Below are 21,427 nucleotides of genomic sequence, written 5' to 3'. Positions count from 1 at the left end.
ACCCGTGGCATCTGTTTTCTGAGCAAGGTTTTCTGAAGGTGTCTCTGAAAACTATATACCCCTCTTTGTGGACTGTTTTTAAAATAATCTTATTTTTATGTATTTGAACAATAGTCATAAGCGTGCCTTCTTCTCTACAGATTTTTTTCCCTCTCATACAAACATACACACATAAACACAGAGTCTGTGCAGTGGGCCAATCATACCAAAAAATAAATACTCTCTCTTCTCTAAATTATTTATAGAGCTAACCTCACTTTTGAAATATGTTAATAAATAATCTAAATGGGGAAGGGAATTGACGTGTTCTTTCTTTTTATACTTATGTTGATGGATAGCCACAAAGCATAATTTTATTAAAAAAAAAAAAAAAAACCCAAGCTCCTCAAACCTAAAAAAGCCCTCAAATCAAACATCCTCTGTAAATATAGTATTCAAATGATGAGTAAAGTTTGTACCATTGGCCCCCGTTTGGTTATGTACATCATGTTAGTCACGCAGCAGTAGCTGTCCCATGAATTCTTCATGGGTAGTGCAACCAGTTAAAAAGTGTATAAAACATTATACATATAAAAACTTTCACATCCTTTGGATGTCTGCAGTTCATCATAACTTTGTGGTTACCTTTCCGCAACATAAATTTTAAAAAAGTTACACACACACACACACACACACACACACACACACACACACACACACACACTCACTCACTCACACACTCACACAGACCCATATATAGAAATGGCATTCATCCAGCCACACACTATCCAGAGTGAGTAGTGCATAGGACTGATCTCCGTGAGGCACGAAGTGGGTGGTCCCATCCTCAGGGCAGTCCATCATCTTCAAGACTTAATGCCACTCGCTGGGGAAATAGACCAAAGAAATTGTCATTAGATCTATAAGAGGCAGTCTTTCCTGAATATCAACAAAAGCACCAGATATGACATTACTTTAAAGAGATTAGCTCACATAGCCTCCAAACCACCAATGACAAGACTTATCTTACTTATTTTAGAGGTGAGAAAGCCGAGGCTCAGTTACGCCACCCCGGCTCACACAGCCAACAGCTGAACTACAGTGGATCCCACGTAGATCTAGAAGTGCAGCTTTCCCCATCATTTTGTTCTGTCTTTTCAGAAGGAAGGGTAGCAAAGGTCTAAACTTTGGTCCCTTGTGGGAGTTTAAGTTGGGTGAACTTAGAGCTATCTCTTTAAGTTCAAACATTAACTCTTGGGCTCTTAGCACTTGTCTCCAGAATATAGATCCCAATTAGGTGGGTACCACGGTGCACCCCTCTGAACTGATAAAAGAGCACTGAAAGCAATACAAGCAATCACATTCAGTCCCTCTCTGCCTTGTCCCTCATTTCCAGTTCCAGGATGCTCAACTCTCTTCTGCCTCAAACAGCTAACCAATGGCTCTGTTCCCTTAAGGGTTAAAATTCTTTCCTCTACTGGATGTGATTTATATCGTCTCATGTTCCTGGTTCTGTATTAGTCTCCGAGTCTGGACAGGAATACTCCAAAACTTATTTTTTGAGTAAGCAAATCCCCTTTCCAGGATACACACCTAACATTCCTTAGTGCGTCCTGATAGAACCTTGACTGCCACTTTTTCTGGTTCCTGGACACCTTCCTTGGATGGACCCTTGTTTCGTTACTTTTCTCAAAGCTACATGATTTGGGGATAGCCTCTTTTCACTTTGCTGAGTCTTAGCTTCATCAGCTGTCACCGAGGCTAGCGTTGCTTCATAGGATTGGTGAGAAACTAAGCGAAAGAACCTCTCTAGAGCTTTCACATGCTACCTAGCAAGTATGGCGTCTGGAGTAGCCCAGTCAAACTTAACCAGCATAAAATAAGCATCTTCTCATTTCTGGACATGCTACATATGACAAAAACAAGACAACAATAAAAACAAAAACAAAACAACAACAAAACCTGGCAAAACCAACCCATTGCCTTGCAAGTTAATTTTGCGTTACTATTAATTTCTCCAGGCCCGCTTGGCCATGCTTTACAAACAGTGATACTGTCAGGCCACCCTCTTATTCTCACCAGGCCTATTCTTTAGGCCAAAGACAGGCCCCAGTAGCGACAGCAGAGCAGCAGGAGCAAGGGACAGGAGAAGACAGGTGGTTGAGAATTTCTGATTTCCAGAGATTGTGGGACAGTACCCCGTGACAGAGTGGAAAGGACAGGGACCTCTCTGCACACCATCTGGAGTTTAATCTTGGTCCTGCCACTTTCTGCCTATGATCTTGGGGAAGCTATTAAAATTCTGCGGGTCTCGGTTTTCTCAGCGGCAAGTGAAACTAATTCTATCTCCTCCAAAGGTGACTGTGAGGACTAAGTGAGAGAAGGGCACGCGAAGCGCTGAGAGCAGTGTCTGATACATAGTGGATGCCTGCCAACATCACTTTGCTTACTCCATTTCTCCATTTCTCTGCAATGGACACAGTGCTGTCACATGGGCCTTCTGTCAACCAGGGGTAACTGCACTGTCACCATTTCCTTCTCTGTGGCGATACTTTAGTGCAGACCGATTTGTAGTTTACAAGACCCTCTTAAACTTTATGACCTCGGGAGGCAGAGACGGGGGTTCTCACTCTCACTGCGCTAGTAAAGGTAAGAAGACCAAACCACAGGGCTATTTACCAGTGGAACGGAGTCAAGGCTTGGAGCCTGTACTGTGCCTTCTCTGGTCTCTAAAAAGCTGTTGGCCTATAACTGGCTACGGCTAAGGAGCCTCAAGGCCATCTGCTAACCCTCGCAACACTGTTCAGCTTCGTTTCATAGGTCTCCTCTCCACAGTTAGCCTCAGCGGCAGTTTGCCTGCCATACACTCAGTGATATTATCTCCACATGCCATGTCCTCGGTCTATGACAAGCCCACTCTTCCTCTGTCCCAGTATCAAGCTTACCCTTGCAGCCTTCCAAAAACCAGAAAGCCTTCTAGGATTTGCTGTGCCTGCCTAGGTTTAAGGCCCTCACTCACCAGCCCCTCAGGCTCAGAGTGGCGCTGCCCTACCTTGCACTTGACGACAGGCAGCTCGGAAAGAGGGTTCTTCGGGAGGTGGTGCGGCTGTGACCTTGGTTCCCCCGGCAAGACAAAAAGCTCCTTGAGGGCAGGGGCTGGGTCTTCCAAGTCTCTGGTCTCCCCAAGACAGGGCTCTGCCCACAGTGGGCGATCAAAGCTGCTGATTGCCTGACAGGGGGACGGACTGGATGGCCTCTGAGGTCATACTCAGCCCCCTGACTCTGCTGGACAACAATGACACCTCCTCTCACCCTTCACAATCCTCGCTCCCCAATGGGCCGTGCTCTTTAGTGCCTCTAAGCCTTTGCACGCGACTCTGGAATGTCAGCTCTGTTCTTCCCTACCTGAAAAATCACTTTTTTTTTTTTTTTTTTTAAAAAGAAGACACAGCTCATCTGTTACTATGAGTCATTATGTGCCCCGGTTTCCCAGACATAATTAGCAGCTCCCTTGCTGTGCTTCCATACCATTCAATCAGTCAGCATTTGTTAGACGCCAGCTGTGCTATGCCAAGCCCAGGAAAACAGACTAACCACATCAGATCCTGCCCTCGGGGAACCTCATGGTCTAACGGGTTAACTACTAAGCAGAAGGTAAGTGGACTGTGTGTGGATAGAGAAAGCCCAGGAGACTATGGGAGAAGAAAGCAAGCCTGGGGGGGGGGCTTCTTAGAAAGACAGATTTCTCCAACTTCCACCCATGACACTTAGCACCTCTAGTTCCCCACCAGCTATGTGGGAAGCAATGTGTTCCTTTATTACTTCGGAATACTTGCTGTCTAATGTGGGGTTTGGCATTTAAATGGCATGCAGAGCTGTTGGAATTCATATATATATATATTTGGTTTCTTAGCTGCCCGGAAGCCCCTCCAGGTAAAAGGCAGTAGTCCTATATGGTCTGCTCCTCCCATCAGCAGGTCTGTGTTTTCCCAGAGCCAGAACAGCATGTGGGAGGTTCTTGATTAAGGTGGAAGGGAGGGAGGGAGGGAGGGAGAGAGGGAGGAAGGAAGGAAGGAAGGAAAGAAGGAAGGAAGGAAGGAAGGAAGGAAGGGTGTAGGGTGAGAGGAAAGGTGGCAGGGAAGGAGCTCTCCTAGTGAGGAATACTTACTGCGGGGTAGACATGGCCGATCTGAGCAGTCCTCCCTATGTGAAGCTCGTCTTCATCTTCTTCTTCCGTTGTCTTCCTGTACACTGGGTTGTCGAAATTCATGCTCTTGGTGTTCTTCCGCTTCCAGTTTCTCCAGATCAGGTACCCACTCATACACAGCAGGGCTATTACCACTGCGGGGGAAGGACACATCACACTGAGCATGCAGGAGCTCTGGCCCCGGGGCCAGCACACATCCTGCCAGCTCCCCAGCGTCACTGCCTCCCAGCACTGTTTCTGTGCGCTCATTTTCTCCAGCCTGAAGTCCTCTCATCACTGCTCTCCTTTGCTAATTCCTCCATTGTGAAGTCTTTCCCAGCTGCTTTGGGAAGACTCTGCTGCTCCCTTAGGTGCGTTCCCAACTCACACCTTTGTTTATTTTGTTTTTCGAGACAATGTTTCTCTGTGTAGCCTTGACTGACCTGGACTTGCTTTGTAGACCAAGCTGGCCTCAAACTCACAACGATCCACCTCCCTCTGCCTCCCAAGTGCTGGGATTAAAGGCATGTGCCACCACACCCAGCTGACCATTGTTTAAAAAAAAAAAAGATTTATTTATTGGTATGTATACAGTGCTCTGCCTGCATGTACACCTATAGGCAAGAAGAGGGCATCAGGTCATATTATAGATGGCTGTGAGCCACCATAAAGTTGCTGGGAATTGAATTCAGGACCTCTGGAGGAGCAGTCAGTGCCCTTAACCTCTGAGCTACCTCTCCAGCCCCAAGTCATACTATTTTTAAATACCTGTTTCCCCAACTAAACTGAGCCATTGAGGGCTGTGCTAACTTTAAGAAAAAAGATTTTTATCCAGGCATGATGGCACATGCCTTTAATCTCAGCACTCAGGAGACTGAGGCAGGCGGATCGCTGTTGAGTTCGAGGCCAGCCTGGTCTACAAAGTGAGTCCAGGACAGCCAAAATAACATAGATAAATCCTGTCTCAAAAAAAAAAAAAAAGATTTTAAAATTATTTTTATGTACACGTGTGTGCAAGTCCCTGTGGAAACCAGCAAAAGGCATCCGCTGTCCTGGAACTGGTGTTACAGTTTGTTGTGAGCCACCTGATGAGGATGGCGGGAAATAGAACAGCAAGTGCTGTTAACTGCTGAGCCATCTCTGCAGCCCAGGGTGTACTTAGTTATCTCTCGTGCACATGCTGAGAACGCATGTGCTCAGTGACACATGCTAAATGGCTGAGAAATGTTTGCCTCCACTTGTACCCTAATGCTGCTGCTTCTCTGGATCGCTTAGGGGAAGCCAGTCCCTCCAAATGACAAGTCTTTGCAACTTTAAGGCTCCATCAGGTGACAAGTGTCTCTAGAAAGGGATAGAGAAGGGCAATGCGGGTTTGGGTTGATGGCTTCGGAGCTGGTGAAAAATACCAAGCAGCTTGGTTCTTGTTGGACAAGATGAGAGAGTCAAAACCAAGCATGCTCTTTGTCCCCAATGCCAGAGAGAACAAAGGAAGGGGCATCTTCTAGGTCTAGAGCCAAGGCCTAAGAAGGGACCCATGCTATTCCAACTTGAAGGACAGGTCTTTGGGGCTGGTGGAAGTGCAAGCAAAGAGTCAGATCAAGATGATAGGGATGGGCAAGACCTCGAAGGCCACGTGGCAACCTCAGAGGTGACCCAGGGTGGCCTACAGGAAGGGAACTTCTAAGACTGTGACCACCAAAGTGCACAGTGGTTCTGAGCTTATCGGTAGAAACTATTTAGGGTGCTATAGAAGGGTTTCTGTCTGATTAAGCATAATTAAAGATAGCAATGAGGAAAACTTAAGAGTGCTAGAGAAGTGGACAAAAAGCGTATTAGAAATAATCTAGGTAGCCAGGAATGGTGGCGCACGCCTTTAATCCCAGCACTCGGGAGGCAGAGACAGGTGGATCTCTGTGAGGTCGAGGCCAGCCTGGTCTACAAAGTGAGCCCAGGACAGGCAAGGCTACAGAGAGAAACCCTGTCTTGAAAAACCAAAACCAAAACCAAAACCAAACAGACAAAAAAAAAAAAAAAAAAAAAAAAAAAAAGAAAGAATCTCGGTAATCCAGAATCAACACAAAAACTCAATAGCTTTCTTTTTAACTGAACAGTAACACATTAGAATTCTGCACTTCCAGACAGTTCCAGCGCTCAGGAGACGGAGACAAAAAGATTATCATACGATCAAGGACAGTGTGGACTACAAGTTAGCTCAGGCAAGTGTGGCTTACAGAGTTTCTGCAACCCTGTCTCAAAAACAAAAAACAAAACAAAACCCAAACAACCCCCAAAAAACAAAACACTCATCCAAACAAACAAACAAATTCCCCAAATAAATAACCAACTAGGAAGTGCCATGGAACGAGCACACTCGTAGCAGCGCAGTAGAGTTACAGAAATCCTGGAGTAACCTAGCAAGAAGCAGCCAGATGCGGTAATGATCCATCATCAGACTCTGCTAAAGGACACAGTGCTGGCTGGACTAGAGACGTCATGTCCTAGAACGGGACGGTTGACACTGTAAAAGTGTGACTTCCCCTTACAAAAGTGTATATCCAAAGCAATTCAATGGAAATCTTGTCATAGATTTTACAAAGTGGCACAATTATTCTAAAGTTCATCTGGAAGAGAAGCCAGATAGAAGCACTTTAGAAAGTGTTTACAAGAAGAGCACTTCACAAAGTGTTGCTAGTCTACGGGAGGTGATGGGGAACACACAGGGCGGCATGTATAGGCATGTACATACTACATGTAAATAAAGACGATCGCTCAAGTCAGAAGGAAATGATGGGTCTCTAAATATGGTTTGGGAGAATCTAGATACACATAGAAAAAAAAAAAGTCACAGATTAGAACAGATATGATTACAAAAGAAAACATCTGAATCTCTATCTCATGCCAGGACAGCCAGGGCTACATAGAGAAACTCTGTCTTGGAAAACAAAACAACAGAAACAAAACATGAAGGAAGGAAGGAAGGAATGAAGGAAGGAAGGAAGGAAGGAAGGAAGCAGGCTGAGCAAGCTACTGGAAGCAATCCAGTAAGCAGCACCCTTCTACGGCCTCTGCTCTCTGTGAGCTCCTGTCCTGACTTCAGTGATGAACAGCCTTATGGACGTGTAAGCCAAAGAAACCCTTTCTCCCCCTAAGACAGGAGATAAGCCTGAAAATGGGCAATCTGACTCAAAAACACCGCTAAGGCACGAGGCAGGTATGAGAGAAAAGTGGGTACGGGCGCGGGAGAGAACGAGTGAACCTCGGGTTCTGAGTCTTCACCAGGGTTGCTCTGCCGGACTGAACTCCGGTTCACCTCCCCGACTCGGAATGCTGTCTGCACTGCTCGTGACTCTTCCTCACTTGGCCCTCTCAGCTCAAGGGTCACTTCTAGTGGGAAGCCTTGCCGGTCCCTTCCCTTGTGGACCTACAGTGATTCCTCGGCACTCCCGCTCAGTAAGTAGCCCAGCTTACTCTCGGGACTGGCCATGTCACAATGAGCTCACCTGTGCTATGTGTCCCTTCTCCTGACGGTTATTTTAGACGTTTACATGCATTTACTTATTTTGTGGGGTGAGGCATGCATGCTACAAGGTGGTGTGTGTGTGTGTGTGTGTGTGTGTACAGAGATCAGAGGGCACACTGCAGGAACCAACTCTCTTTCCATCATGTGGGTACCAGGGATAGAACCTGGGTAGTCAGCCTTGGTGGCAAGCGTGCCCCCCCACCCCCACCCCCCGCTGAGTTATTTTGCTAGATCAAGACCAGACTTTCACAGGATAGGACCATGTCTTATTTCTACATTAACTACTTTCGCTTTCCTTATCAGAATTCGGCACACAGTAGCTGCTTGATAAATGTCTATTGAGAACCAAGGAGAAAGAAAACAAGATGGGATGATTTTTTTCCCCCCTCAAGAAATGACAAGCAGTTAGTTCAGCTCCTCAGTTAACAAGCGCACAATTCCCTATCGTGCGGCAGCCATTGCTAGGAGTGGTGAGCAGGGCACATCAACTGGGAGCACTCATTTGGTCTTCAAGTGAGCATGGGGCGTGAAGGGGGGCAGGGAGGTGCACCTGGATGTTCATATAGGGCCAGAAGCTGAGGGCCGCTGTGTGCCACGCAAGAACCCAAACGGAAGCAAGCAGCACACACAGTTCCTCATCCCTCTAGTACCCTTCCCAAACCCTGGGCAAAGAGTTCTTTTGCTCTTCTTGGTTGGGACCACACTCACCTATGGGCACGATGACCCCGATGACCGCAGCAGTGACTGTTGAGCCCATCTGGCTGCCTTCGTTGCCATCTGCAAAACACCGACATCTACAGAGTGATGCGCCTTTACCGGAATCCAAGCCCTGACTGGCTTCAGTCTGTAAGACCCATCCAGCCTCTTCTCTCACTCTAAAATGATGCTCCCAGCTGCTATGTAATAATTCAGGCTTACTAATAAGGCAGAGGGCATTTCGCATATGGGAAACTAAATTTTGATAAATGCAGACTTGGGACTTGAACTCAGGCAAGACTCATGGCCCAAGTCCCATACTTTCCCATAGTATCAAGATTCCTGGCAGTGGTGGTGCACGCCTTTAATCCCAGCCTAGTACTTGGGAGGTAGAGGCAGGTGGATCTGAGCTCAAGGCCAGCCTGGTCTACAGAGTGAGTTCCAGGACAGCCAGGGCTGTACAGGCTTCTGGGTCAGGGTTCAAATTCTATCTCTATTACTCATGACCTGTGTGACACTGTGGAAGCTACTATAACATTAGACATTATAGACATTATATTTCTTTATCTTAGCGTATTTTCTACCTCCTAGGGATACATTTAAAGATTAAATGGAATAATTCATATAAGATATTTAGCATAAAACCTAGCAGGCCTTGCCTAATTCAAGAGGCTAGTCGGGAGTAGGAGTTGTTATAAGGGCTAAATTTTTAAAAAGGTATGTTAGCCAGGCAAGGCAGTGCATGCATATGAGCTACCACTCAGGATGGTAAGGGAAGGAGAGCCCGAGTTTAGACTAGCCTGGGCTACTTATACATAGTGAGACCTCTCCCATCCCTAAAAGAAAGGTTATTGCTGTTAAACAACATAAGAACACATTCTGAAACTGAAGAGTGCTTGGGAAACGTACTGTATTTTAAATAAATATCCTTTGCTAACCATCTTCTCTGAGACATCTGAGCACACTGTCCCCTGGGCTCCCATGAGAGCCCTCTGAGGGCTAAGGAGGACCAGCTAGCCACATTTGCTCCAAGTAAGGGAATGACTGCTTCCTGCCAATGTCCCCAAAGCCATCCCCTCAATCTATTTCTCCAAGCTACCTTGAGTGAACCTAAGCAGACAGCTGCAGTGCTTATAAAGCTAACTAGAGGGGGCTGGAGGGATGGCTTGCTTGTTAAGTGCTCACCATGTGAGAATGAGGACCCGAATTCTGCCTCCCCGTACAAGGACAGCCAGGTGTGGCGGCATGTGCCCACAGTCCCAGCACTGAGGAGGGGAAGACAGGAGGAAACCTGAAGCTCGCTGGGCCAGCCGGTTTAACTGTATCAGTGAGCTCCTGATTCCGTGACAGACTCCGCCTCAAGAGTTAAGATGGAGAACTATCGAGAACACTCCCAAAGTTGATCTCTGGCCTCTACATGCACATACACATTACCCTCCCCCAGACCCATGCACCACAAACATGACCATGAAAAGACACACAACACACACACACACACGGAAAAAAAGAAAGATAAAAGAAAACAAGCTAGTTGGAACCACTGCTGTCCCCTTGCTCTGACATGCTAGAAAACTTGGCGTGAGGATTGCTCAGAGCTGTGCCACAGATGAGAGGAAGTGGAATTCTACTTCGTCTGCAGGCATCAGGGTGAGTGCTCTATTCTTAGAGTTGGGCTTCTGCTGGTAAAATAGCCCTGAGCTGAAGGCTGTCACCAGGTTGCTTGGTTTCTGGGCCAGCCATGTATGGGGGAAAAAAAAATGTGAGAGATGGTTTAGCCTTTAAAATGAACTCTCCTTGCAATTACAAAGGTGTCCTCTGAGTCATGAGACAGAGCAGTTCTGACAGAGACAATTACTGCGCCCAGTGATTGAAGAAGTGGTGAGCTTAATTATTTCAGCCCAGGGTTTGAAAACAGGCACAAGCAGATCACAGTTATGGGGTAGTGTCTAGGCAACTCACCGAGGCTGCCGGGAGCTCAGATCAGAGCTTTCCAAACTTGATGACACCCACAGCTCAGGAACTCATGAGACACTGACAAACACCCAGGCAGCCAGGCACTTGCATTTACAGTGACTCTTTTGCCTATCCGCCCCCCCCCCTCTTGAGGCAGGGTCTTATCATGTTGTCTTGGCTGGACTAGAACTCTCTATGTAGAGCAGGCTGGCCTAAAACTTACAGAGCTCCACCTGCCTCGGTGTCCTGTTTGCTGGGATTAAAGACACACACCACCATGCCAGGCTCCTTTGCCTCATCTTGAGAAGCAAATAGCGGGGAGGTTATCATTTGGTTCACTTGAAAAGTCAAGTCTCTTCTCACGTACTCTGGTGCCTCACATTTGACCATGTCCCCTGGAGGGGGAGACCTGGTGGCACTCAGAGGAAGGACGGCAGGTTACCGAGAAGAGACTTGATACCCTATGAGCATATACAGGGGGAGGTAATCCCCCTCAGGAACAGTCATAGGGGAGGGGAATAAGGGGAAAAGGGGAGGGAGGGAAGAATGGGAGGACACAAGGGATGGGATAACCATTGAGACGTAACAAGAATAAATTAATAATAAAAAATTAAAAAATATATAAAAACAAAAACAAAAAACAAAAAACAAAAAACCAAACAAACAAAAAAGAAAAGTCAAGTCTCCTCAGTCCCAGGATGGCCCCTTCCCTCCCTTGCTTCCTCTGAGGAGGGTGGAATTCCTTAGTTCTGGTAGGCTCTCCCTTCCCAGCCACTCCCAGCATTCGCCCTGGCTTCCACAGGATCCCACCCCCACCCCCCAGTCATGAAGGCTGCAGAGCTGGTTTCCTTACAGTGCTGTGAGTGGTTGCTGGTGGCAGGGCTCAGGGTAGATGGGTTGATGCTGGGAGCCCTGGGGACACTAACTGAGTTTGGGACGGCAGTTGTCTGGCTTGGTGTCTCTGTGCTGTGGTTCCGATAGGTCGGGCTGTGGATGGCTGTCCCGGGGGTTCTTGTGGTAGCAGGTACGGTTCTTGTCATAGCGGAGGCTAACGTTGTAGTTGAGGTAGACTGAGGTGCTAGAGAGGAAAGACCGGGGAAGTCACTTAGGGCAGTTTGTTGCTCTAGCGCCACATTCTTGCTGCGGAGTCACACGTAGGGGCCCACCCTCTGGGCTTAGCTCAGATGCCACTTCTGTGAAACTTGCCCTCACCACCACCCCGCTTACACCCCTCCCCCCCGCAAATGAGCCATGGTCTGCTCTTCAGCTGAGTCCTAGCACCTCACTTTGCTCTGATAAAGATGAGTCAGTGCAACAGTGCTGCAGAAATAAGTATGGAGGGGCCTCTGTAAAAGGCTGGGGGGAGGGGCAGAAACTCACATCTAGAAGCATTTTATCCTTCTACGCAGTTATATCATTAGGTTTAAGCTCTTCCCACTAACCAGTTGGACCTAGACATTATAAATGATGCAACAGATTTAACGTTCAAGCTAGAGGTCTTGGCTGTACACGGGGACTTGGAAATAAACCCCATTTATGAGGATGAAGAGCTCCTCCGCCGTGACAACTGTACCGCAAGGGCTTCTACGCAGTGTGCTAGGCCTAGCTAAGAAACAGGCGAGCACACAGCCATCTGTGTAGAACAGTCGGTGGAGATCGAGGGCTCTTCACATGAGGCTTGCTTTCTTTTCTTTTCTTTTTCTTTTTCTTTTTTTTAAAGATTTATTTACTTTATTTTATATCTATGGGCATTTTGCTGGGCACCATATGCTTGCCTGGTGCCCTCAGAGGTCAGAAGAAGGCCATCAGAATTGGACCCCCTGGAGCTGGTGTTAAGGATGGCCGTGAACCACCATGTGGGTGCTGGGAACTGAACCTGGGTCCTCTGCAAGAGCAACAAATGCTCTCAACCGCGGGGCCATCTCCAGCCCCATTAACTTGAGGCTTTCAAGGGATTGCAGAAACTTCCTGAAAGTTGAACTTAAAATACTTTGTGCATATTGCACTTTCCTGAGAGATGGGAAAGCCTTAGAAGGCACCAGGAACTCACGCACTCAAGGGAACAAGAGGAATGTGCAAATGTGACAGGCAGCCAGGGAAGACGGAGGAAAACCAGGAGCACACAGTGTCCTAGACGCCAAGGGAATGTCTGCCGCTAACCTCGGTAGCACCTCTTCATGTCTGGACCCAGCCACATCGTGTCAGGACAGGCACACGTGTACTTGGGAGAGTGGCTGGAGATCTGAGGAGCAGGAAGGCACAGGTATTCACAGCCGCCGTTGGGCTGGGCACTCAGTTCACAGGCGTCAGCAGCTAATGCAGGGAGAGAGGCAGACAGACACCATGCTGGGACCCTGGCCCAGGTCCGCTTGTCTTCCAGGAGTGAGATCCCACCAACTGGACTTGCTCAAAAACCTTTCCTTACTCTGATTTGGGCACCTACCAGCTCAGTCCTTTATCCCTGCTCTCACTTGGTTCTAACAGTTCTGAGAGGTGGGTGTTATGGTCCAACTCTAGGAATTTTAGGGACAGACTTTAAAGATTTATTTATTTATTATGTATACAGTGCTCTGCCTGCATGTACACCTGCAGGCCAGAAGAGGACATCAGATCACATTATAGATGGTTGTGAGCCACCATATGATTGCTGGGAATTGAACTCAGGACCGCTGGAAGAACAGTCAGTGCTCTTAACCACTGCGCCATCTCTCCAACCCAGGGACAGACCTTAAATTGAGGTATTTGTTGATTCCCAAACTAAAAACTCCCCACTACTGTTTTTGTCTTGCTTTGTCCTCCTCTGTGTTCCTGTCATCTCTTTCTGCTTTAGATTTCTAGAACCAGAATCAGGCACCCATCTTTTTTTGTTTTGTTTTTCTAGACAGGGTTTCTCTATGTAGCCCTGGCTGTCCTGGAACTCACTTTGTAGACCAGGCTGGCCTCGAACTCACAGCGATGCACCTGCCTCTGCCTCCCAAGTGCTGGGATTAAAGGCAACTCACTACCACGCCCGGCTTCAGGCACCAATTCTATCTCCTTGCCCTCTTGGCTGTTTCCCTCACCCTGGCAGCTAATACCTGTTACAGTTAGTAGTGACAGAGGAGACAGCCTAGCAGCATGATTACTGGACTCTGCTTCCAGTGCACCACCTGGCTCACTGTAAGGCCTTGAGACACGTTATTTTCTCTTGCTGCCAAGTGGGAGCGAGCGAGAAGTGAGCAAGAATTGAAGTGTCAGGACAGAAGGAACTTTGTCATCATGGGGTAGACCTGAGTTTATAGTTTTGTTTTTCTACCTGCTAACATCGTTTTCTGTCCAAGCCTCAGTTTCCCTCTATCGTTGAATGAGAGCTATAATAAGCACCTCTTATAGCACTGGCAAAACTAGGGCACCTGTGTGTTTATTTACTCCTAGCCTTGCTTCGCAATGAGACAAAATGTGGCAGCACACTCTCCAATGAGAGGGGCGGCTGTGTTGTTCCTGGGAATCCTGGGTCATGACATGAATGGAAGGAAACATGGCCTGCTAAGTGGCAGGGGAGGGTGCAGGCAGGCCACCGGGGGGACCGGGGAGGCCCTACCTCTCGGCTGCTTCAGCTCGTGGAAGACGACAATGTCATGCGGGTTGTTCAGGTTTTCAGCCAGGATGGAGATTTCCAGGCCGTTGAGCCGATTGGCACTGAAAATGGCCTCGTTCTCCAGGTCTGTCCAGAATACCTTGTCCTGTGGAATACAGATGTGATGGATTGGAAGCCCAGAACCCACACTCAGGACGCAAGACTTAGGACCTACACCCAAACCAGCGGCAGGAAGAACTGACCCGCCGTCTTCGCAGCACTAGCTACCCTGTCTGTCCACAGGCTTTCCGAGGACTCTCTGCCTTCGGTGATGAAGCAAACTCTCCTAGTTTCCTTCTACCTTAGATGGTTTTATTTAGTGATTCTGTGCTGCTGAGCTAGGCTTACTTCCTGGAGCCAAAAGAGACATGCATCTCTAGGCAAATCCACAAGTCCAGGTGCATCCATGCATCTTATGCACAGATCCAGACACACCACACAGGTCCATCTACACTCATAAGGGCAGAGCCATGCAAGTGTCTCGATTAGTGCGCGCGCACACACATAAACATGCACACACAGGAACATACACCTTTACTCTGGTGCATTTGTGCAGACACGTGCACATACTTTACACGTGCCAGGGAGATGTTCACGCACACATACACGTCCAAGACACTTGAATCGAAGCAGGGGCTGGATTTAGAGGACATACTTTGCTCACAAGTTCAAGCCGTGCCGAATGCAGCTTGTCTAAGAAAACGCTGCCACTGCCCACCACACACCACCGTCTCCTCACTCTACCTCCCCTCGATGGCAGCGTTAGCTTTGTGTGAGAAACTCTGTGTAGGTTCTGGCTTCCTTATTTCCCAAGAAGAAAGGCTGTGAGGGTCAGGGCAGGAGGGCGTCTTGACTCTTTACCTTCTCGGGAGCCTCTTGGATAGTGTTTAGTTTACTTCTATGACCCCCAGGACTCGGCAAAGGCCAACAGAAACGGGCCAAACTGCATAGCATCTCTCAGGCTGTGTCCTACACTAAAGGGATTCCAAGGACACACATACCCCTTTCCCTTTCCTCCTTTGGGTAAGTGGCTTCTGCATGTGAGACACAGGGCTAGGTGCGGAGGATGTGGGAGCCGAAGTGTCTGTGCTGAGACATTTACCTATGTGGCATTCTCTGAACGAGGCCCCTGGGGAGGGAGTCCAGGAAAGGCTGTCCGGCAGACTGGGCTGCAAAGCCTCTCGGAGTATATCCAAACACCTCAACTTGGCTTCCCTGTTCTTCTGTTTCCCTTTGGACAAGTCCTCAGGGAAGCACAGGGAGAACCACGCCTACCCCCCCTTGTGGGGCTCACCTCAAATACAGCTACCCCAAAAGGGTGACTCAGGAAGTCAGCCGAGAAAATCAGCATCTTTCTGTTGCCTCCATTGAAGTCGATACTGGACAGCTGGTGCAGCTTGGAGTCCACCCAGTACAAACGCTGGCTCAGCAGGTCTTGGGGAGGAGGGGTCAGGTCAGACAGCCGTTACTGCAGCTGCATCTCTGCTCCACTCTTCTCCTCCCAACCCACATTCCCAGGCCTCGGACTGAACTTAGCCTAAGGGAATCAAAGACACTGGCGACCGTGAGGGGACACTGAGGCAAGACCGAGGCAAGACCGATGGATGGAACTCCTAACAGTGGTCAGGATCAGATTCTAGTCCAGGCTCCCAATTCAGGTAGATAGGCAGGGCTCACCCAAGGTGATTCCATTGGGCCATTCAATAGCGTCTGAAACCAGTGTTTGCCGGTCTGCACCGTTGAGCCCAGATTTCTCAATCTTTGCCTGGAACCCCCAGTCAGACCAGTACATGAACCTGAAAGATAGACGAACCCAAATTTAGCTTCTTGTTTGGGATGGTTGGAGCAGCCTGAGTTACGAAGGCTCAGCGACCCACTGAATAGCTGGGGATTATGTTTAATGGGGAAGCCTCTGAAATCCTCTGGGCCCATAATCTGCGCGCTCTCATGTGAATAGCTTGTGAGCCCTGTTCTCATTTCTGGCAGCTCTAACCAGAAGGCTAGAGCACCTGTGTGGAAAGGGCCCTTACAAACGTCTCCTGATTTACAGAGAAGAAAGTCTATGACCATCCTAACCCAGGTTCTGTTTCTAGGCCTCAGTTCTTCTAGAGATTGTAACAGCCCCCTGGCCCCCGTTTTTGAGTCACCCTCTCACAAGGCTGCTGTCAACAGCTGACCGTGATTTAAGAGAATTTAAAAAAATCATTTTGTTTGTTTTGTTTTGTTTTGCAAGACAGGGTTTCTCTGTGTAGCCATGGCTGTCCTGGACTCACTTTGTAGACCAGGCTGGCCTCAAACTCACAAACATCCACCTGCCTCTGCCTCCTGAGTGCTGGGATTAAAGGTGTGTACCACCACGGCCAGCTTTCTTATGCCTCCCTAACAACCAAGGACAAGGAAGAAGGAACATTTCCACTACGGAAGAAGAAGAAGGTATTGTTTTGTTTAGCATTCCTAAGCCTCCATGCAGGTGTAGTCAGAATAAGGCAGCCTAGGTGCCCACATACTGGGCATCAAGGGGCGGGGGAGGGTGAGGAGCTAGGAGCGGAGCAGCCCCAGGGTGGCACTGAGTGTGTGGTTTACGTAACTCCCACTGGGGAAAGCTATAGGGAGACAGATTTGGGATTATGAGGGAAAACTCCACTGTGTAATGGGTAGGTATTCCACAGTGAAATACGCTCCATGAAACGTAATGAGTTCTCCACCCTCTAAAATAATTAAGCAGCTGCCAGACACCCACAGACAGAAGCCTGAAGAAAGGCCTCTACCCCAGAAACTTCTACTAGGAATCTCTAGTCCTGTGCTGCCCCAAGACAAGCCATTTCAGTGGCAGAATGAGTGAGCCAAGTCTCCTGGCCAATACCTTGGCTGGGGATGAACAGCATGAGGGCCATTTGGACTTTCTTCTCTGTGTCTGACTGTCCCACAGGCTCCTAGAACCTTCAAGAGCTCTTGCAACTGACACATGAGAACTGAGCACCTTTGCTGGTGGAATGGAATGTTCGAGCAGGGGCTACTCACCCTCGCAGGGGGTCCACAGCAATGGCTCTGGGCTCGCTGAGCTCACGGCTGAACAGAGTACAGCGGCGGCTGCCATCGGTCGTGGCTACTGAGATGGTCTTATTGCCTGAGTCTGTCCAGTAGATGTGCTTATGGACCCAGTCGACCGCCAGGCCCTCTGGAGAATGCAGCTGTTCATCAATGAGGGCCACCTGCTCGTCGGGGACACTGGCCTTGTCCATGTGGGCGCTTGGGAGAAAGCAGGGCTGGCCATGGGCAGATGCTCCACCCACGGGCCCATGTGGAGCTGCCTCTGCAACCCTCCCCTTTTGTCTTCTCTCTGAGCCAAGGCAGTGGGTTTGCTAATCTTTCCTCAACACATTCCTTGAGCCACCGGGATAGGGACACAGGCTGAAGCGGCTAGTTTCTGGCCTGGTGGAGCTCAGTTAGTGGGGGGGGGGGGGGGGGGGGGGGGGGGAGATGCTTGCAGGCAGGGACAATGCAGTGTGGGGAGCTACTGCAGCTGGGATTGGAGACTGCCTTGTCCTGCAGAGTAGGAGAAGCCTCTGTGGTTGAGTCCTGAAGGACTAGATCACCAGGGGGCACTAAAGATGAAGCCGGACACACGCAGAGAGCAGTGTACACAAGTGTAGAAGACAGCGTGTTCTGAGATGGTGCAGAACTTGCTGTGCTAGAGACGGTTTATGGGATGCAAAAGCGGAAGCGAGTGCAGCAAGACCCACACCCTGATAGCTCTGAGAGCACCGCTAAAGGATGGGAGTGCACCTTGGGGTAACAGTGAGACAGGGAACTGAATGGGCCCAAGGACTGTTAGGTTACCTGTGGAATGGATGGATGGACTCGTGAGCGAGGGGGATGAAGGGAGGGAAAGTGCTGGCGGTGGGGGGGGGGGGGGGAGAGGGAGTCTTATGACATGCAGAGGCGAGATGAAGAGGGTCTGCTGGGGGCTGTGCAGTGCAGAGAGAACTGACTATACAAACATACAGGAGGCAGCAGAGCAGGCGTTGCCTGCAGGTTGCTGTTCCCTCCCCCACTGTGCTCTCTGCTTCCATACTGTCCATTTGCCGTAGCTCTGACGCTGCAATCCTGGCACAGTGGTCTTCGCTATCACATGGGCACCTTTGCTCAATGCATTGCGAACTGCTCACCCATGTTCCTGCCCCTCAAGCACAGACTGCCCACCCCCAACCCGTGCACCCACCCGCCCCCCCCAACCTCCTAGGCTTCCACCTAAATGAGTAGCACAGCTGGTAAAAGCCCCAACCAGATTCCTGAGACGTCTAACCAGTGAGTTAATGTAGGTAATGTCTCATTCAGCCCCGTGCCCACCCTCGGTAAACACTGCCTCCCAGTCAGACAGGCTCTAGCTGCTTCTGTGAATGTAAGCATCAACTCGTGTGTGTGTGTGTGTGTGTGTGTGTGTGCGCGCGCGCGCGCTGTGGGAAGGGAGGAACTTAGTTGTCAGTGAATCACACTTCTCATCTACCCATCCACCTACCCACCTCATCTTTCTTTCGACAGTGACTCAGTGTCTACACCATGTATGGTTATCAGTAGTCCAGCCAAGTGGATCTCAAGGGCAGCAGCAACAACAAAAATTAGCTCTCCAAGGAGGCCAGATATTATGGCATCTGAGGAAGATCCAAGTGTCCCAGGAGTTTCCCAAGTGTCAGAGTCCACTGCTGAAGTCATAGCCAGTGATGGGGGGCAGGGACCCAGTGATGAGTGGGTACCACCATCCAGGAAGTCTTCCCAACCATCAAATTGATCAGAGGTCTCCTTAGAAGTTCCTCCCATAAGGGCAAAAAGGTGGCCCACTAATTATATGTGGGACCCTCCAGTCTGAGATCACATCTTAGTCATTTTGAGTGCCCAGGGTCCCGAACACACGTGGCCTTATTTGTATAGTTCCGAGAACCCAGGAGTGTTCTCCCTTTCCCATTTCCTCTGTGCTGCACTTCCCTGCTAGGCCACCAGGGGGCAGGCACAGTCTAGGATGTGGACTCAAGGTTGTGTTCCCACTACAGTAGCTCTCCGCCTTGGCCGGTCCTGGCTGGCGAAGTGCCGGCACTTGTACTGCCACTATGAGTCTGTATCCGTTCTCAAGGCCAGCTCTGCCCTGAGAGACTGGGAACTGGCCCTCACGGCTGGGCTGCAGGGTGCATGCCGCTTACCTGTAGATCTTGCGGTAGGAAAGGTCGCACCAGTATATTCGGTTGGTAGCTACTTCCACGTCCAGTGCCACCACATTCCTCAGCATAGGGATGAGGCGCGAGTAGTCTCGCTTCACCAGGTCTATTCTTCGCACCTCGTGTCGGTTGGTGAAGATCAGGGAGGGGCTCTTCCCAGCTGCCATGCAAGGGGGGCAGCGTCAGTGGAGGAAGCAGGGAGTCTAGACCAAGCTTCCGCCATTGGTTTGCCGGGGCGGGGCCTCCTTTTCCTACGAAGTAGGGGTGACGGTCCCTACTTCATAGGCTGGAAGGACAGGTGAAATAATGAGTACCCGCAGACAGCGGAAGCTCTACAATCCCGTCCCCCCCCCCCCCCCATCGCAGCCTCGCGCCTGCACTGAGGCCTTTTGCAGCATAACCCTGCTTCCTGTCCCGCTTTTTGTCCTGTCCTGGATTCCAGCTAAAACTGCCCGCCATTCGGCTTTTACTCCAGCCAAGCTTCATCGCCCTAGGCTCTTTCCAAGTTTTTTCCTTTGGCCCCGGAGTATCTTTCTTCCCAGCGATGACTACCCTTTCTGCCTGGGGCTTCACCTGCCATCCTCTGAAAACGGCTCACCTAAGGAGGCACGTAAAGATCCTAGGAGTCGGCTGGATTAAGTTTGCCGAGCCACCCACGGAGACAGGACCGGGAGAATCTGACAAGATCACATACATGCACTGACCGTGTAGATCCAAAACCGACTTTTAGACTCTAGAGTTGGATTCAGAAAGGTCCCTTCCACCTGGAAGGCTGCTGTCCCAGAGGTCTTTAAGGACCTTGCACTGCCCAGCCCCAAGTGGCTTTGAGACGGAGCAGGCACAGGTCCCATGTTTTCAGTACACATTCCTGTGAGCCACCCGGTCCCTATTTTTGTGTGTCGGTGCCAGGCTAATGGGGGGACAGGATGGGCCCTGTACAGAGCCATGTAAAAACTGGGGCTGTGTAGTACACACACACAAATATACTGTGTGTGGTGATGGGAGCTATTTCAGGGCAGAAGGGAAAGAGGGAAGCGATGATACACAACGGGGCTCAGAGTGCAGGAAGCACCAGCCGGAAAGCTAGGTTCCTAGGCCTGCTGGGCCACCAGCAAAGCAGGACTTTCCCCGCGCTGCCGATTAACAGCCACGACTTTACCTCTCTGAAGTGACAAGCTGGTTTAGAGGGTGATTGTGAATCTGATTGACAACTGTGTCAGCAACAGGGATCTGTGTGTCTATGACTTGAGTTTCTGTATAACTGCACCGTAAATGGTCACACGGTTTGGTGTATATATCCAGAACGTTCTCTCTACTGCATATATATACTGGCCATGTTATTCACGTCCCATATGGTAATAAAGGCAGGTCACATATGACGTGTAAAACGTGTGTTATATAGTGTATGGCATGGATGGTATAGCTTGGGATTTATGGGTCTCATATCAAGCATTGTAGCTACTGTGTTACCATAATCTATGTATTCTATTGAGTATTTATGTGAAACTTCAGACTTTCACTGAACTGTTTGTTTAATCCCTCCATGTGGAGAGCTACAGTTTCCTTATACTCACCTGTCCAACACACATTCCTCCTAAACTTGCTTCTTTCACCATCTGTCTCATATACTGAAATAGCAACAACCCCTCCCCCCCCCCCCCCCCCCCCCGCCCCTGTTATTTGTCCTTGGAATCTTCTGGCTCATTTTTCTCTAGCATTCCATATTAAATGTATAAGCAAATCTTGTTGGTTGGCCTTCAAAATATACACACGTCTGTTCACTTCTCAGTACTTCCCCCCACCCCCCACCTCACCCCCCATGGTCAGCCAGCTCCAAGCCCTTCTCCTGGAATACTGCAGTAACATGTGGCTTCGCGCTGGCTCTCAGCAGTCTGCGCTCAGCAGTGAAGCCAGGCAGAGCTTTAAATGTTACAACGCATCTCCCTTCCACTCAGAACCCTCTGAGGGCTTCCCTCAGACTCAGGAGAAATCAAGTCAGTCTTAACAACAGCTTGGAAGGCTTTGGGGGAACCTTGCCTCTAATCGCCTCCCCCAGCTTCCTTGCTATCCCTGTAACATCCAAGCACGTGTTCTTTCTGAGGTCTTTTGTATTTTCGGTTCCTTCAGGCAGGAATGCCATCACTGCAGGTGGCTTTTGGGCTCACTCTTTCAGCTCCATTAGGCTCCCACTCTCTTTCAGTGAGGGCTTCCCTGACTATTGCATTTAAAACCATAACTCACCATTCTGTCAGACTTTCCCGTCACCA

The 21,427-nt window shown here is 49.3% G+C and overlaps 1 protein-coding gene across 6 annotated transcripts in view; it reads right to left on the bottom strand.

Annotated features, from left to right (window-relative positions):
- Positions 1–696: 696 nt before the first annotated feature.
- The window catches only part of Lrp8 (LDL receptor related protein 8), a 70,805-nt gene continuing 50,074 nt past the window's right edge, over positions 697–21,427 (bottom strand). For 4 of the 6 annotated variants that reach the window (XM_051171496.1, XM_051171497.1, XM_051171499.1 and 1 more), the window contains 11 exons: positions 19,146–19,320; positions 16,972–17,199; positions 15,628–15,746; positions 15,245–15,384; positions 13,915–14,056; positions 12,495–12,647; positions 11,188–11,412; positions 8,394–8,462; positions 4,148–4,320; positions 3,032–3,208; positions 697–865 (listed from right to left, as the gene is read on the bottom strand). In XM_051171496.1, the coding sequence (XP_051027453.1) occupies positions 827–865; positions 3,032–3,208; positions 4,148–4,320; positions 8,394–8,462; positions 11,188–11,412; positions 12,495–12,647; positions 13,915–14,056; positions 15,245–15,384; positions 15,628–15,746; positions 16,972–17,199; positions 19,146–19,320 (1,640 nt within the window). In that variant the 3' untranslated portion in view covers positions 697–826. The remainder of the gene's footprint in view (positions 866–3,031; positions 3,209–4,147; positions 4,321–8,393; positions 8,463–11,187; positions 11,413–12,494; positions 12,648–13,914; positions 14,057–15,244; positions 15,385–15,627; positions 15,747–16,971; positions 17,200–19,145; positions 19,321–21,427) is intronic. The other 2 variants (XM_051171498.1, XM_051171502.1) reach the window with 1 other exon arrangement.

Source organism: Acomys russatus, chromosome 29 (genome assembly GCF_903995435.1).
Source record: "Acomys russatus chromosome 29, mAcoRus1.1, whole genome shotgun sequence".
NCBI classification, from domain to species: Eukaryota; Metazoa; Chordata; class Mammalia; order Rodentia; family Muridae; genus Acomys; species Acomys russatus.
Note: the sequence above shows the minus strand (reverse complement) of the source record. Positions and strands in the feature narration are given on the sequence as shown.